General features: G+C 44.8%; 1 protein-coding gene across 2 annotated transcripts in view; it reads right to left on the bottom strand.

Annotated features, from left to right (window-relative positions):
- The window catches only part of CA8 (carbonic anhydrase 8), a 58,563-nt gene that overhangs the window by 18,483 nt on the left and 21,306 nt on the right, over positions 1-18,774 (bottom strand). For both annotated transcript variants that reach the window (XR_009756112.1, XM_061565598.1), the window contains exons 6-7: positions 16,862-16,924; positions 6,710-6,758 (exon numbers count right to left, since the gene is read on the bottom strand). Coding sequence is in view for 1 of the 2 variants with exons in the window: in XM_061565598.1 (XP_061421582.1) it covers positions 6,710-6,758; positions 16,862-16,924 (112 nt within the window). In the remaining variant the exon portion in view is untranslated. The remainder of the gene's footprint in view (positions 1-6,709; positions 6,759-16,861; positions 16,925-18,774) is intronic.

The raw sequence follows: 18,774 nt of genomic DNA, 5'->3' as shown, positions 1-18,774 counted from the left end.
TTTCTGGTAAACTCCTACGTGAGGTGTGCGACCTCTTGGGTACGGAGAAGGTTCGGACCTCTCCGTATCACCCACAAACTGACGGGATGGTGGAACGGCTGCATCGGACCATCACGTCCATGCTGTCCCAGCAGGTGTCGGTATCCCAGACGGATTGGGACCTCCGCATAGCCGGTGTGTTGCAGGCCTACAGAATGGCTCCCCATGCGGCCACCGGATTTTCCCCTTTCTTTTTAATGTATGGGCGCGAAGTTAACCCCCCTGTGGCGACCCAGCTGAAGCTCTCGGCGCTCCAGGCGAAGTCTAATTTGTCCGAACACGTTAAATTTAACATCGCTCAATTGTCTGAGGCGCGGGAAGCGGCCGTGCAAAATTCTGAACTCCGCCAGAAGGCGAACGAGAGGCTTCGGTTGGGGCGGGTGCAGGTGGTCAAATGGAAACCAGGGGACAGGGCGTGGTTGCACTGTCCTCAGGTGCCGCTGGCAACCTCGTCGAAATTGGTACGGCCGTGGCGGGGGCCAGTGGAGGTCGTGCAGGTTTTGCGGCCGCAATGTGTTCGCGTCAAATGGGGGAGGCGCCGGTGGTATGTGCACCCCTCAAGGTTAAAACCATTCGTCACGCCGCCCCGTGGTTCACACACACACACGCATGGCCAAACGTGTGAGGGTGTTGCCGACTCCCCGTCGTCGCTGCACTCGCCTGACCTGACGCCAACTGTTCCGTCCCCAGGTGAAACGGGAGTGACGGGCCCACGCCCACCAACCCCTCCCGGAGGGGTCGGGGGTCACTCGGCAGCGACACCTGACCCTCTTGCACCCGGACCGTCTACAACCGTCACTGAGCGTGCCGGGACGGGCCCTTGTGACGGGCCCGCCGCGAGAACGCGCGCCAAAACGCGCAGACTTTTGTGAGGTCGGCCGTTGGGGGGCCTTGCGGACAAACGGGAAGGGGTGTTGTGAGGTCGGCCGTTGGGGGGCCTTGCAGACAATGGGAAAGGTGGCGTCCGGAGTGTATATATATGTTGGTTTTGGGGTATTTATCCGGGGAGGGTGCGTCGGGTTATTTTTTTTCTCTCTCTCTCTCTTCCTCTTGTTGTTCTTATTGAGGTTTTCTTGTTCTTGTTAAAGAAAAAAATTACGCGAGGCACACACACGGGGTTTTCGTGAGGGATGCACCTTTATTCTGATTTTTTTGCAGCCGGGGACGGCTGCGAGCTGTACAGGGGGGGGTGATGTAGAGGTGTAATTGCGCATGGCTACGAATGTTGAGGTGTGATTATGCATGGCCACGGATGGCCAACAAACACAAGGGGCGGGGTTACGGCCGTACACAAGGGTGGCGCTCGCACCGACGTCCGCATGTGTATCCCCCACGGGCCCCCCCCTCGGGGGCGAGTCCTATAAAAGGTGATGAGCTCGAGGGCTCGAGGTCGGGACTCAGCTATAACCAGAGAAGACGGAAGACCTGCTAGTGTAGGCCCCGGAGCTCCCCTGGCTCGCTGTCCTTCTAAGGGCCGACCAGGGCAAGCCGGTGGCGTGGCCCCGAGAGCCCAGACGAAGCTGGTCTGGTGACTCAGGGAGCCGGGATCCCAGCTTAACTAAGCTGGGACAGATAGCCTCCCCTAGTCCCGTAGTGGAGGAGTTGGTATAGGCTAGAGGGGTTAGCTGTCGAGAATCCCTGTAGCCAAGTGACCTGTACTAACTGTGTTGGTGTAATAAATAAGTGTGCCTCCGATCCTGTCGTCAAGCCTCCATATATACTTACTACACATACAAAATGGAAAAACGATCGAACGTTTAGTCCTGCGGATTGTTGGGACAAGCGCTGTTAGTGAGCGCCTATTATGGCCGGGACGGTTGGTACGAGCATGTCGCCTGGTTCATGGCACGAGAGAGTGTAAACCAATGCACCGCAGAGCTACACATCTCCCCCCCCCCCCCCCCCTCATGTGGGTCTTAAAAATGAGAGGGTGTGAGATGGTGAGCTTTGCTCTTACGAACAAACGCCATAGTGGGGTGTTTAAAAAAGATGGACCCAATTTCAAAGCAGTATATTTCACGATGGCAACATGTTACAATTATACAAAAAATTACAAACGGCGTTAGGCCAGAGGATGCCTTTTGGCGTCTTAGACGAGGCTTAAAAGAAAGCTGTGTCTGGTGTGGACCAATCAGTTTCAAGGACAATGCATATATTATCAGTGTATGTATTTTACTTGCATTCTGACCACAAGCATTGTGGTTAATGCAAACACGATTCCTTGTAAAAGGTTTCAGTTTGGTGTTTTAACATCTTAACACCTGTTTTTTTGCCAGAAAAAAGGGGAAAACCCTATTATCAAGCAGAAAACAGACAAGCCTACAGTTCAATGTGCGGAGCGCAAAGAGCTTTAGCTCTTTTTGGCTTCAAATGGTGGTGCATACATACGCGGCGAGTGAGTACGTGTAGGTATATACATTATTCAAGCCACATTACAAAAGCAATCACGATACAGTACATCTTTCATCAGTGATGGGATCAAAGATATACCTAACTCCCTACCTACTCGCCTTCACACCTACCTGCCCTACGCTCCTACCTACCTACTCCTGTACCTACATATCCTTTGTTTTATTCGGTAAAGTCACGAAGGTAAAAAAATAAAATAAATTAAATCACGACGTTTCGGGCGCAACACAAGCGTCCTTCTTCAGGTGGGGACAACTTAGCGACGAGTAATTACTCGTCACAGCCACCTCTGAGACACACTTAAGCGGTGTACTTCCACCACTTAAGCGGTGTTATTTCACCATTTAAGCGGTGTGCTTTCGCTAAGTTGTCCCACCTGAAGAAGGACGCTTGTGTTGCGTCCGAAACGTCGTGATTTAATTTATTTTATTTTTTTGCCTACGTGACTTTACCGAAAAAAACAAAGGATATGAATCCTTGCAGTCACGAAAACTTCAAATCTAGAATTAATACCTACATATCATTCCTTCCTACATTTCATTCCGAATTAATTTCATACCAACTCACCAACCTACATTGACACCTACCTTCACACCGACCTACCCACGCATCTGCCTATCTACCATCATACCAGCCTACACACCTACGTTTATACATAGCATACCTGCCTACACACGCACCTACGTATCTACCTTCAAACCAATCCACCCACCTACCTGTACCTACCTCCCGACCTTCACACCTATCTATCTATCTGCCTTCATACCAATCTAACAATCAATCTGTCCACCAATTGACCTACCCACTTACTTACCTACAGCAAGAAGTCCAGCGTATTGCAGTGTATTAATACAGAATGTGCAGTTGCGTTTTCCAGACATGTACGTAGCATAACATTTGCAAGTTATGTCGCCGACAAAAAAATCAAGAAATACTGTAAATGTAACTTTGCTGATCTGTGAGATGGCTTAGTTGAGCTATTACTGAATGTAAGTGCAAATTGAAGCACTCAAATATTTAATGCATTAAAGGAATTATCTTCGAACGAAAATATGTGCAAAGAAAGAGGCACCTGCTCCATAACCTCAGCCAACACCTCATGTTGTCACATGTATAATAGTTCCTCTGACACATGGGATGTTGACAAGGGGCACTGTCGGTAGTATGTTAAATGTTTGTCCACTGAAAATTGAGTAGAAAACGGACAACTCAAAACAAAAACCTGTAATGCATATGGTGTTTGTAAAATTAAATAATGCTGTGATTTTCTAAGAACCCTAAATATGTATTTGCAAAAAATAAATAAAGAATCGGCTGGATATAACAATATTTGAACAATCTTAAGCGCCTGGAAAAATTAATTTCGTGAGGTTTTAAATGTAATGAGAGTTGCACTTTCCCATTAAAAAGAGATTGCATTATAAAGAAATGTGTTTTGTTCAACGTCCCGTTGGCTTCGTAAATAGCTTCTGTTGGTAGCATACAATTTGAGGAAAGCACACGTGCTTTGCAGAGAGAGCCACATACGTTTAACTAAATATTCCAAGCAAAAAAATGGAAGGAATGTCATTTTATTTGAAGAATTTGATTTTTTATCCAAATTGTATTTGCTTGCAATGACTTCTACATAATGTATAGTGTTGATTTTTCTCTCCCACGCTTAATATATAAATTGAGTCTTAGCAATGTCTGCTATGAATGTGTGCTTTTACAATCAAGTGTTTTCACGGTAAACATCACACTCACCAAACCAGACAAAGATCCCCCATATAGCCTTCAACACACTGTTGGGGCAAGTGCTGTTAGCGAGCACTTATGAAGGCCGGCACGGCACACGAGGGGGCGGGTGACCAACACCACACCGGGTTGCCTATGTCTCCTAAATGCAAATGTTTACACACCGCACCAGGTACCCGTTTAAGGCTGAGTCAATCTAGGGGAGGCTCAAGACCTGTTCAGATATTCATCACCGATATTGGTCGTGAGTGGGTATTGAACTCAGGTTTGCCGGGTTTGTAATGCAGTGTGCTAACAACTGCACCACTGCTCCCCACAGCATTACCAACTGACCCACCAACAAAACTAAACCAATCAGTTTCCTTGATTATTATCGAACTGGGTTTGCTGGGTTTGGAGTGCAGTGTGCTAACCATTGCAGTACCGCTCGCTCCCACTGACAAATACACACTCCAGCGGGACATTGCGTAAAGTTTACCTTCTTTTCGTAGGTAATCGCTCATTAAGACAATTGGTGTTTTTTTTTATCATCATTTATAAACCCCACCCCCTTTTTAATAATATTTCAAATGTATAATACGCATTCCATCCTAGGACCCCAATGGGCAATGCATTGAAAGCAGTAAACCAAAACAGAACCAGGGCAACCGATCAAACTCAAGAGGTAAGGCCACTTTAAAGAGATGGGTTTTCAAAGCAGACTTAAATATATCTACTGACTCTGATTTTCTGATTTCAAGCGGCAAGGCGTTCCATAGCTTGGGTGTCACGCTAACAAAAGCTCGATCGCCAAAAGAAACGCAACCTAGACCTGGGAGTGCTGAGTGGTTGGAGATCAGAATACCTTAAGGACCTTGATGCAATATATACATGTATTATTTCCTGCAAGTAATATCAGAATGTAGGATTTACACCACTGACTGGGCCACGAATGGAGACGCTTTGACGTTTGTGACCTCCGGATTTAGTTTTTCAACTGGAATGGGAAAATGTTGTGGATAGAACTGCATAGCTCGTGTGTCTCTGATCTTGGCACCTCTTTTGAATGCGACAATGTAGAAAAAATTATAATTATAATAATACATAAATGAACCTGCAATATTATTTCGTTAATTAGCTGCACTATAAAAGTTTGTAAATAAATAAAATATCCATATCGCGGACTGAATCGCTGTTTGGCAAACACAAACAGAATGAAATTACAAAAGGAGCTTATATATTTATATATACAGGCAAATCAACAAAGGTGTTAACCATCAGTTATGATTGTTTTAGGTGAAGGAGACATCGTCTGGTAATCTATTAAATTATTTCTATTCTACACAACGCCCCTCGTGATGATTGTGTGTTATAACTCGATGTTGTTTTGATTATTGGCAACATGTAGGGGCACAGCCCTGCAATTGCTTGCTCGTGCGACTGCTGGTGGAAGAGCCTTCACTCGAGTCAGCTCCAGAGAGCCCCTCTATATGGTATTTTGGCCTGCAAGTCAGATGCAACGTTTCATATCGCACACAACTGACATGGTATGGGGAGGCCTTCATCCAGAAGTGGATTTACCTACAGTGTGATAAAAAATAAACATCGAAGTAATGATTTAAAAGCACATTCTGTTGTGTATGAGTTCAGTTTGGGTATCAACTGAGGTTATCATTCCTGTAGGGGTCACACTGCTTGAATGTAACATTGGTTGTCTTGTGGATGGACTGTCCCCCATCACAGCAATGTGGAATTGCCGGTCCTGGTTCAGGGCCGTCAACAGAGACGAGTGCTTCCTAATGCTCGTTAGAGTATGGCAGTCACTTTTGATGTCGTCTTCCACGTACGATCCACCTCTCGTCTCGTACCCTTACATCCTTGGGTTAATTTTCTCTTTGCAGCAGCAGCAACAACAACAGCACAAAAACACGCATTGTCTCATCACCTCGATAAAGCATTGACTGATCACATATGAACTCCATAAATGAAATACTCTCGCAGCCCAGAGGAAAGGGAGGGGGGGATTAATGGAGACTAATGAGGAAAACTCGAAAGCTCAAGGGAAGCGTCTAAAGTGAGAAGCGTCGGCATTTATAGAGATCTGAGACAGTGTAGGGAAACAGAAGAGGCAACTTTAATTTGAAAGAGAAAAATAATTACATAAGACACCAAAACTCCACAAGGTTCGTAAACATCACGAAACATGCAAAAGCCTCGGTGTGTGGCTTAATTTTATTTTAAATCCCATTTGGCAATGTTTATTTTGAGGCTGACGTCTTTTGTGTGTGTTTCATAGTGAAATCGTACGTTCATTACGGTCAATCATCAGTGGCGATGCATTTAATGAAGCTGTTTTTAATATGTTTTATATGAACTTTAATGTATTTTGAATGAGGATTAGCTCTGCTTATTGCACTGCTCGTCTTTGTTCATAGAGGGTTTTACAACCAGCGGATTTACATTCTTCATTCAAACGGATTGGAGTTTCAGCATTAGGACTAATTGAAAGCAAAATTAAATGAAAACGGTCAATTCAATGTCTTACCTGGTAATAGAGTATTTGGATTGAATGAAGGTATTGTCTTTGCTTTTCCCTGCAATGAATTAAAAACCAAAACACCGTGTTAGCAACTGCTGCTTGAGCGATTCATTCAAAAGCTCCTTTTATAGAACAGGCTCATTTAACATGTAGGCTTTCGCGACCAATATTATTCATGATATAGTTTTTTTTTTGGGGTCAGATCGCGTTATTTATAAATGTGTCGTAACCCTCCACCACCCGACACGGCCAAACAGTAAAAAATGTGTCACGTTTTTCAAAGGACAAAATAATTCACTTCTCTAGCCCACCGGTGTGTTAAAGAGAGAATCAACAGCATTTTAAAATTTGAGTACGACGTTTCGCTGATAACTACAATCAGCTTCGTCGGGCAAGAACGGTGAAGCTCTCCTGTTTCTTCCAGTCTTAAATAGAGCAGCAGCAGCAGGGTGACGTCATCATTTAATTCAACCTATAATATGAAGAACAGGCTAAATAATAGCAATGCGGGTACAAAGATGCAACACCATCACTCCCAGCCCACTGACCTCGAAAACTTATCCCACACACTGATACCGCCATCAATTAAATGACCAAGCAAGCATAAAAGGATAGAGTCGTGTAGGAGCATGAGGTTTATTGAATGGTGCACAAGCGATTGAGAGGGTTGGAGCAGAGATTCAAGGTGAGGGTGACACAGGTCACACATGAACCAACAGCAGATATTTGGTTCATGGGTGTCAGATATTTGATTTGTCGACACTACCCGAAGGTGGCATAACTTCGGTGGTTACGATTTCTTTACGTGGTCAGTGACATTGTGTTACGCGATAACAATTTGACACGGTGAGTTTTAACAAAATGGACTCTCATTATCCTCATTTGCTTAAATCCGTCCGACTAACGTTTTGCTTCATTAGGTGGTAGCGATTTCTGCTCTCTGGCCCATGGACTAAGGTGCTGAGACACTCAACAGAATGTTGTATTCGAAGACTGCTTAATTCCACTGCTGCACTACACTCTGTTTCAGCTGAACTTGGCAACCAAAATCGTGCAGGCTGCCCTAGTTGGAACGTCTACCAATTTGATGTTTATATTTACCAATTTTTTTTTTAATCTGAGTGAAACTATTTTAAAGGAGTTGTTATTTTGCCCTTGCTGTTCGGTATACAGAAGAACATTTTTGAAGGAAACATAATACCAAATCACACCACAAATTTGACTTTATTCAACAAACCACAGCACAGAGAGCATTGTATGTTTCTAACCTTGGATAAGTTACTATAAATGGGATACCAATTTAAGCTTTAATCATTGCTAAAAGTCTCAAAGATTTACGGAATATATATATGAGCAAGTACATTGCGTCCTCAACTATAACACCCATTGTAACCTCATCCCAGCCTCACAATCCAGTGAATGAAAAAACTCAACAGAATAACACGCTGGCCATGAAAAAAACACTATTTATTAGGAGACATTTCGACTAGTGGCCCTTATTCCTATGAAGAAGGGCCATTTCCCAAAAACGTCGCTTATGACATATGTCCTTGAAAGCCCCCCCCCTGCCCACCACAGTGTTATTGACAAATGTGTTGAGTTATTGTTCATTTTGCTTGTGCATCACCAACTCGTGTGGTTAAATTCACAAGCCACCATGCTGATAGGTCAACGCAAGTTAACCAATCAGAAGTTCTGGTGGAGCCAGAGAAGGAGAGAGAGACATGAAGGAGCAAGCCGGTAGTTGAATAACAAGTTAACGTGTCCTCAAATCGGGGCCGAATATGTGTGACGTAACGCAAATTAATGGCATATATATAGCATTTTATTAGCCATCAAACCGGAGCATAGTAGAATTTAATCAGCACGTCCGAACGACTCTATTTGTGATGAATTTCACTGCGGCGGCATAATTCGTTCAGCCTGACGGCGGTTATATCAAGTTCAACCGTGCCATCATTAAATGCGTTTTAAGTCGCCCTCTCCGCTTAATGCGACGCACAGCTCATCTGGTTACCGCGCTTGATGTGCCACTTGACGTGCTAATTGATGTGCGACTTAATGGGGCCCCACGTTAACGCCGTATTTCAGCACTCCGCCGTTTAAAGGGTCTCGTTACTCCCGATTTCTGTAAATCAAGGGGTCCGTGGGCACATATCGCACGCTCGGTGCTGCTGTCAGCAAACCGAGGCGACTCTGCGCCGTGTTTTGCCCAGCCATTCATTCTCCCCGCCGCTGCAGGTGCAAGAGGCCAAAAACGGCCAGACATTTCAGATCTCTTATCAAGGGCAGAAGGGCGGGAGAAACGCGCGCGTGAATGCGTGGGCGGACACGCTGCAGCCAGGGTCCCCGCGACCCGTGCGGAAAGGTTAAAGCGATGCAGCGGGGATCGGTCGCTGACTGGCTAATGCTTGCTTGACCTTTGTGGTGTCCTGGGCTTTGAATTGGCGTAAACAGCCCGACACGCGGAAACACAACAGCAACAACTGGCGGCATCTTGCGCAAGGAGTCTTCACGCGGGCTCACTAACCGGCACTTGTGTGTGCGCAAAACGTTGACCTTTGTGAACCCTTGCTGCTGCTGCTGCTTTATATTTGCAACAGCAAAAGTAATGCTGCATGGAACAACCTCGGTATAATGAATGAGGTGAAGAGAAAGAAGCTGTACAACTCTGAATCCAAACTTCTACATTATGAGAAAATGGCAAATGAATTCCATTAAACTCGGAGGGGATATTTAGGAGCCAATAATGCAGTGGCATCACTGTGACTAGCACACAGACATATCCTCGTGAGTCTCAAATTAACAGTGGCTTGTGCAACTGACAGTCACCGGATAACACGTAAAGAATGGTCAGGGTACATTGTGATGATTTTACTTCTGCACACAGCACGGGCAGATCTTGTTAGAGCCGACAATTTTCGCTGATGGTATCAATAGAGTTCCATTATTAGCGGGTGTTATGACTGAAGTTTTAAGAAAACAACCACCACAACGAAAGGTCACGTTGCCCTCACGTTCAACTTAGCTTTGAAATGCCATCGTTGTGCATTAGTTCATCACAAGTCCGCAGTGCCTTAATTAGGGGTAAATTAGGAAACTGTATTATTCGGAAAAGGCGTGATTTAAGCACAAACGTTGGAGGGCAAGACCATCTGTGCTTATATTCAAAGTGCCCTTCTATCCAATTTACCCTTAGCTTATTTCCACCAGTATACGATATGGGGGACCAGATCACGGATCATATTATACACAGAGTTACATCATTGGACCTTCTTTGCTAGTATCAAAATATAACAAAAGGTTTTACCCTTTCTGGCAATAAAACAGCTGTGATAAGATGTTAAAACACCAAACTGAAACCTTTTGCAAGGAATCATGTCTTCATTAACCTCATATACTTGTGGTGAACATACATACAAACAAAAAAACATGCTCTGGTAGTATAAGCATTGTCTTTGAAACTGATTGGTGCACACCAGTAACAGCTTTCTTTAGAGCCTAGTCTCAAACCGTGTTTGACCAGAGGACGCCAAAAGGCGAACAGCACAAAGACAATGCCACTATAAGGACATTGAGAGCTCGGGGTGAACAGCTGCATCAATGGGACCTCCCTTGCCATTATATGTGGTTAATGCAGATTATGATTCCTTGCAAAACCTATTCTTATATACACGGAGTTATCCACAAATTTTGCAACTAAATACTCTCACCGCATGGCTCTAAATGTGGAGGGGAAAAACAGATGACCTGGAGAAAAAAATCTCTGCGACCACGGGAGGAACAGGCAAACTTCAAATATACAGGCGTCAGGGTTGTGATCAAACCCATGACCTCCTATAAACCAGGTGAGGTAGTTAACATCTCGCCACCGAAGAGCCCCTTAGAGAAGGTTTGCTTAGATTCAGCTTCTACTGCATGGACAAGTTTTAAAGTGCAATGTCATTTTAATAGCCCAGAGAAAACCCTTCACCAATGTCCAGAGGCATTATGAAGGTGCACTTGAATGCTTAAGAAATCAATGGACAGGCAAAGTCATCGCATTGCTTGCAGTGCTAGAGGTGAGTGTAACATTATTACTCACGTGCTGGAGCTATATTTGGTTTATGGCATGCAGGCAAGTCAGCAGTTTTATTGTTTCGCCTTCTGAGCGTCGGGGCTCTCGTTGTGTGCCAATTAATTAAGGGATGAATGGTGACTCCTTTTGCAATGAATGCATCCAGTGTTCAAAAACAAAGCTCCACTAAGTAGCTCATAAGTCACAACTAATCTCGCCAGGATTCATTAGTTCGGTTTTTATCCCTGTTTCCAATTTAGCTTTTTCTTTGGGCACCAAGAGATTAAGCGAGCCTAATTTTTATATACTACCTTTATTAGACTATTGCACAGGGCCTGATACATAGCTAAGTAAGTTTGCTTTTTAACCAATGTCACTGTACTGCATCCCAGGCTAATCTCACTTCCACATTACACTTTGAAATGACCCCATGCAAATACCACACACTGGTAGACAATGTGAAAATTGAATGCACATTCATGTATACTGTATACGTGTATCCTCCTTTAGTTTTCTTAATAAATATAGTAACTTTATGCGTAGGCTTTCTTGACCAATATTATGATTCACAATTAGGTTTTTTGGGGGGTTAGGTCGTTTAAAAATGGATATCGTAAACCCTCCTTTATCCGACATAGTCCATTCATATCACTCAAACACACATAGTGCGGTGGTAACCACTGCGCCACCACTCCCTTTATTAGAAATGCATTGTATTATGTTGAACTTCTGTCACTCCATACGTAGCCAACCGTGATAATTGGAGGCGCGGGGGAAGACCAACAAACTAAACACTAAAAGCAGTTCTAAAGAAATTAGTTTTCAATCAAGATTTAAATGTGCATAGCTCCAGTGGCTTCCTAATATCGCAAGAAAGAGCGTTCCAGATAGCCGCATAAGCGCACCCGAAAGCGCGAATTGCAGTGACCGTCTTTGTTTGATGGTTAGCCAAAAGCCGCTGCGATTGCCTGTTATATCAGAAAATCCATCATTGTACAATGTCACGAATGGTCGCAGCACATTCACAGACGACATCAAGGATACTTCTAGTCAAATGTGTGGGTCCCGCCTTGAGAAAGGTAGTTTAATACGTAGGCTTTCGCGACCAATATTATTCATATTCAACGTGATGTGGTTTCACGCTTCAACACACCGGTGGGCTAAAGTAGTGAATTATGTGTCTTTTGTCAACGTGACGCTTTTTTTGCTGATTGGCCGTGTCGGGTGGTGGAGGATGACGACACATTTAAAAATAATGCGATCTAAACCAAAAACGTTGATTATGAATTGAGGAAGGTAGATAGAGAGGGGAAAGTGATACAGATTGGGCACAGGAGCAGTGGAACGTTGGTGTTAATATTATTAAAATGATTTGGCTGCTTCAAATGTCCACATGATAAGCCGCTTCGTTGAGCTATTATTTGTGGCCAGGTCGCTTTTGAAAAAGAAGCTAATAGCTCAGTGGGCCTTACCTGGTAAGATAAATTAAATAAAAATTGTAGATTTGCTTACCCTCCCTATACTTTTTGACCCGCCCAAACTGGACATCTGTAAAAAAAAGAGCTGTATAGCCCATCGGGATTCCTCCCATATAAATATTCTAATTCAGAAAAGCGCAGTCCTCGTATTTCGACTTACACATCTGTGCATGCGACTATGTAGAAACATAAACACATTCATACACAACAAAGATAAATACAAAGTCCCCCCCCACCCCTTAAAGGCTTAACAGACTGTTAGGGCAAGTGCTGTTAGCGAGAACCTATGAAGTCTGACATGGCACACGAGGGGATGGGTGGCCAGCACCACGCCCGGCCGCCTTTGTCTCCCTAGTGGCGATGTTTACACATTGCACTAGGTACTTATTTGTGACTGAGTGAATCTAGAGGACGCCCAAGACCGGTTCAGATAACCTGTCACTGGTGGTGGCCTTGAGCGGGAATCTAACTCGGTTTGCTGGGTTCATATCGCAGCACAGCACTAACCGCTACACTAGCGCTCCGCACACATTCGTACAAAGATACCCTGTATAGCCTCAACAGATTGTTGGGGCAAGTGCTGGTAGCGAGCACCTATGAAGGCCAGAACGGTACACGAGGGGGTGGGTGGTCAGCACCACGCCCGACTGCCTTTGTCTCCCTAGTGGCGATGTTTACACACCACACCTGGTAATCATTTGAGGCTGAGTCAACCTAGGGGAGGCCCAGAACCGGTTCAAATAATCGTCACTGGTGTTGGCCGTGAGCGAGAATCAATCTCGGGTCGCCGGGTTCATAGTGCAGCACATTAGCCACCACACTACCGCTTCCCAACAACAACAACCGCCATTCGCCACTAAGTGGTGGCGACATCACCATGGCGCCCGTGCCAAGCTATGTGCACGTTGAGGCCACGTGAAGTGTCGAACGCCCGCCTGCGGGAGGTCACGGGGTAGACCCAGGTGTCATGGGTCGACTGAGTGAGATGACTGGCCAATGCACCACCTGTGCTCCCTACTTTGCCAACTTGCTATGTTTTAGCCGCCCGGCACTCTGCTCGTTGTTGTGAGCATCGCTCTTCTGCCCTCCGTTGTTGTTGGAGGACGACTGCCTCCAACTGCCCAGTAACGTCCTTCACGAGCCTCCACCACAGAGGTCGATCTTGACACTGCTGGTACCAGTCATTGGCGAGTCCACTCAGCTCCAAATTCTCTTGTACCACATCACTCCATCTCTTCTCCAGCCCGTGCCGCGCCCATTTAGCCCCCGTTATCTGGCCGAACAAAAGCTGTTTAGGCATGCAGTGCTGGGCATACAGGTTAGATGACCCAGCCAATGCAGCCGGGCCTGCCGGAGGAGCTCACCGATGGGACGTTGTCCAGATCTTTCAAGGGTTTGTGAACTCCTCACACAATCCAGCCTGGTTAAACCCAGAATGGATCGTAGGCAGGCCAGCCTAAATGTTTCTAACCAGTGAAGATGTTCCATTAGGGGGGTCCACGTTTTGCAAGAGTAGAGAAGGGAGGGCATGCCCGAGGCTAAGGAGACCTGAAGCTTTGTGTGGAGCCACAGACCAGGTAGCTTCTATACAGCGTTATGCAACCAATGAAAAAATAATGCCGCTCAACTGATTCGGAGTGAGACCTCTGCTGTCAAACCAGAGCCGGTCATGAGCACACTGCTCAGGTATGGGAGACTCTACACTCTCTCTACAACTGCCCTATCTCCAATTGGTAGTTGTGTGGTGAGAGTGTCTGATGGTGCAAAATACCCAGGCAGGTACTTCGTTTTTGTGGGGCTGATGGTAAGGTCCCAGGTTCAGCAGCAGTGCCTCCAACTCCTCCTCTGATTGAGCAGCAATAACCAGATCATAAGCATACATAACATGGTTGACCAATAGGGAGCCATCCCTTGACCGCACCTGGGCACTGATCAGCCTCTTATTGTTTCTGTACCGATGGAAATTCCTCCAGTACAGCCATCGAAGGCTTCATGAACCATGTGGTCTAAATATATATTAAATAATGTGGGAGCCAGAGGACATCCCTGTTGCACCCCACGGTGAACAGGGAATGGCTCCGACTCCCGGCCACATTGGATTTACCCGGGCTCGCTCACCATCACGAAGGTCCTTAATGATCATGAGCAAAGAGTCAGGAACTCCGAAAGCATGAAGAACAACCCAGAGCCCAGGTCTACTGATGGTATCATAGGCATTGACCAGATCAATAAAGCAGAGATGTAGGTTTTGTTGGAATTCCCTACACTTCTGCTGTAGCAGACGGACACAAAATATGGCATCTGCGCAGGACCACCCTTTCCTGAAACCACATTGGGGCTCTGCAAGCCTGTCCTCAGAATGCCTGGCAAGGCAATGTTGAATAATCCTTTCCAGGACCTTTCCCGGCACAATGAGGAGTGAGATGCCCCTGTAGTTGTTACAGTCTGTGCAGTCCACCTTCTTAAAGAGGGGGACCACCAGGGTATCCTTCTAATCCTGCGGAACACATTGAGTGGTCTAGACATTTCACTTGGGAGATCATCTCTGCCTGGTGCCTTTCCTGGTCTCAGACTCTAGATTGCCTTCAATACTTCCTCAACAGATGGCACCTCAGCCAGCCACTCAGAGGAGGTGACTACTTCTTCCAATATTTGAGGCACCGCAGCCTCAGCAGGGTCATCCCCACTTTGCCCCATGATGTTTTCCAGACTGAGGGATTTCCTCTCCCCCAAGACCTCACAGAAATTCTCAGCAAATCTGCAAACCTCTTCCTGGGAGTTGGGGATTGGATCACCGTTCTTTTCTCTAATAATGGTGATAGGTGTGGCACTCCAAGTTACTTTTTTATGGAATTAAAGAGTGATTTGTGATCGCAGGCCACTGAGGCAGATTCCATCTCCTCAGCAACCCGCGACCACCACCCATCCTTGCAGCGCCTCACGGCTCTCCGAAATTCAAGCGAAGGCTGCAGTAGGCCTCCTCATTCTCTAATGTGGGATGCTGTAGACGATGAGAGTGGGCCTGTCGCTTTTTCTCAGCCAGCCTGAACACCTCCTCTGCCAGCCAGTGTCTCTGGGGAGGTCTGGAACGTGTACCAAAGGCAGCCCATTTCCCCTCGACATCAGGAGGAGTGGGAGGCGATGCCAACCCCAGCTGCAAGCAATGATGGCTTTCTCGCTTGCAACTTTCATCAGCTAGCTGAGACCAGGCCACTATAGGTTTGAATGGGGTTCTGGGTGTACACCCACCACCACACCCCACACATTCATGCACACACACCCACAGACCCCCGAGAGCTGACAAAAGGTGGGCCTATGGTGGGGGGCGAAAGGGAAGGTCTTACAAAAGGTGAGGTAATTGAGCTAACGGCAAACATAAATCCATAAATGAAAGATAACATTCGTGAGATAAAGTCAGAGACGTTTAAATAGAAGTAACAGAAAGAAAGAAAGAAATTAGATCAAAGTCAATTGCCATCAGTAACAGCGGAAACGCCAGTTTCCCTGCCAACCCAGATCTCTAAAGTTCGAAGGACTTTAACTGCTGTAAAAGTATGTAACTGCTTAAGAGAAGAGGGGACGGTTTGACCCAATTGTGAAATGTATATATTTGTAATGCTTGTTGTTAAATCTTTATTTGCTGAATCTTTGTACCTTATTGTACATTTCAACGTATGCTATGATATGAATATAGTTGATTCATATGGAAGTCATTATGAGCCTAAAATTGTCAATTTATTCTTCTCAGTACTTTTTGATTGTTCCTCATCCGTAAGAAATTTTTCATGTAAGCTATTTAAAAACATACACGTGTGATAAGACTACAGACTCTGAAGAGAAGACTCAGCATAATTATAATCCCTGTATTTTCTAAATCTAAGTTGCAGTTGATAGTAAAAATGGGCCTTTGTTAACATTTGTCATGCAATTGAGCACCAAAGAGGACTGATGTCATGGAACTACACTAACCAGTGTTCACTGCAGAAAAGAAAGAAAATATAATATCTGACGTCAATCTCATTTTAATTTCACAAATAGCCACGTATTATATTTGAAGGCTCTGTCACCAATTTAAAGTCTGTGTGCGCGCATACAATATAAAGATCAAAAGTGCATATGTGAAATGTGAATATGGTACTTAAATAGCGCATGACATTTCCATATCACCATGGCAACTATTTAATGATATCATTCTCTCAAAGAGGCTACATGTGTATTTTTGTATAAATTAAGAATATATGGTGACCCAGGACACACATACGTACACATATTGCATTTTATGTCAGCAATGTGTGGCACATTAGGAATGGACTACTCCTTTAATGATTTCCTCGTGCAACAAGGGAGTAAAGTGTGGTTTTGTGAAAGTCCTTATGTGCTGTGCAGTACATCTATGCACGTGTGTCCACCAGCATTTGATGACTTAGTTGGGCCTGTGGGTGGCTGGCAGGATTGTTGATTAACGGGACTTGTACACCAGTCGCGTGGTTAATGGCGACTCGTACTCTTTGTTTTTTTCGGTAAAGTCATTTGCTGAATATGCTTTCACGCTTGGGGCCATCCGTCGTGTACACATGATTCCCCATCCGTGTAAATGGACACTTGTTGTGGCAGCCAACCTACCTTGTATTGGATTTCCTGAAGAATGTCGGTCAACCCTTTGAGTCCCAGGTGCTCTCGACCTATCTGTAAAGCATATCAATAGCAGGCATTCATTGTACTCCCATCAGCAAATTGTCTTTAGAATAACAGTATGGTAAAAAAAACAACGTACGGAGTATCACCTCCAATCTGACTCTCATCTCGACTCAAAAAATGTTATCCTTGCTGCCACTAAGTATGTATGTATGTTGAACTTTCGCACCATATGTAGCCAATCGTCCTAATCGGAGATGATATTTATCAAGTACTAATGGTTGCATGTGTTATAATAACTTAAACACTGACAAATACAAGTCAAACACAAAGGAAACTATTTTTTAAGGCACTTAACTGAACTAAACTTTTCATGATAATTGTTTTTTTACCCTTCTATCTGGCAACAAAACTGACACCTTTTTTACAAGGAGTCATGTTTGCATAGACCACAATACCTGCAGCCATAATGCAAGCAAAAAACATAACTCTGATAATATATGCACTGTCATTGAAGTTGATTGGTCCACACCCGAGACAGCTTTCCTTAGAGCCTAGTCTCACATGGTTTGGACCAGATGACGCCAAAAGGCGCGTCATCTGGTCCAAATGATGCCAAAAGGCACGTCATCTGGTCCAACCCATGTGAGACTAGGCTCTAAGGAAAGCTGTCTCGGGTGTGGACCAATCAACTTCAATGACAGTGCATATATTATCAGAGTTATGTTTTTTGCTTGCATTATGGCTGCAGGTATTGTGGTCTATGCAAACATGACTCCTTGTAAAAAAGGTGTCCGTTTTGTTGCCAGATAGAAGGGTAAAAAACCAATGATCATATTTTTTACTGGCAAATGAGGTTCCAATGGTGTAAACTTTTCATTTTACCAGGTAAGGCCCACTGGGCTATATAGCTCTGTTCCAGAAGCGACCTGGCCACAAATGATAGCTTAACGAAGTGGCTTATCATGTGGAAATTTCTAGCACCCAAATAATCTACACGCATGTTTCTAAATGTTTAGGGAAAAACCGGACAAGCCAGAGAAAAATCTACGTGACCACAGGGAGAACGTGCAAACTCCAAATATATAAGCGTCAGGGTCGGGATTGAACCTATGACCTCCTGCATACCAGGCGAGATAGTTAACATCTCGCCACCGTGGCAAGATGTGCAAATTCCCGACAGAATAAGTAATTCGACTTAACGTGGTGTCCTTAAGTCAATGAAACAATATAATGATTTTATGTACAAAGTCACATTAAGTGGATGCAGCTACATTAAGACTGCATCAATGGAAAGTACATCATGTTACTGAATCCCTTACTCCAATCATCAAGAGGGCAGTGGTCAGCTCCGTTGGTGGCCCTGAGCCCATTGTGGAAATGTTAAGCTTATTCAAAGCCCATATTTATCTATTGATAATGCAACATGTAATGTGAATTGATGTAATACGATATTTTCATTATAAATAATGTAATCATTATAAATGATGTCATCATTGTGATCCGTCATCATTGAAAATGTTCAAATCCTGGCCACCGTCCGCTGGTGTGTTTATTTTGTATCTACTTGTAAGGGACGATTGGCGGCTTGACTTTTCACTTCCAATTTGCAGACGAAAGCCTCTCATCGCACGCCAATTAAACACGAGGTGAACGAGTCCACTGTCGAAAAACAATCGCCCGTAAACATCAGCAACGTCACGCGCATGCCAAACAGCACGGGCATGTCAATAACTGTGAAATTAAATTCATACCAGATGATACAATATCGAGTACAAAGCACACGAGGCACTCAGTGCACAGGACACAGAGAGCTTATTGATAGCACACTTTCAGAGCCAAGCACAAATAGAGAAATCTATTCACCTAATGCCTGCACACACACGTATTCGCAGGGCTAC

Source organism: Lethenteron reissneri, chromosome 35 (genome assembly GCF_015708825.2).
Source record: "Lethenteron reissneri isolate LAM-NWPU_2019-01 chromosome 35, ASM1570882v1, whole genome shotgun sequence".
Taxonomy (NCBI): Eukaryota; Metazoa; Chordata; class Hyperoartia; order Petromyzontiformes; family Petromyzontidae; genus Lethenteron; species Lethenteron reissneri.
The sequence above is the reverse complement of the archived record's forward strand: the minus strand, read 5'-3'. Positions and strand labels throughout refer to the sequence as shown.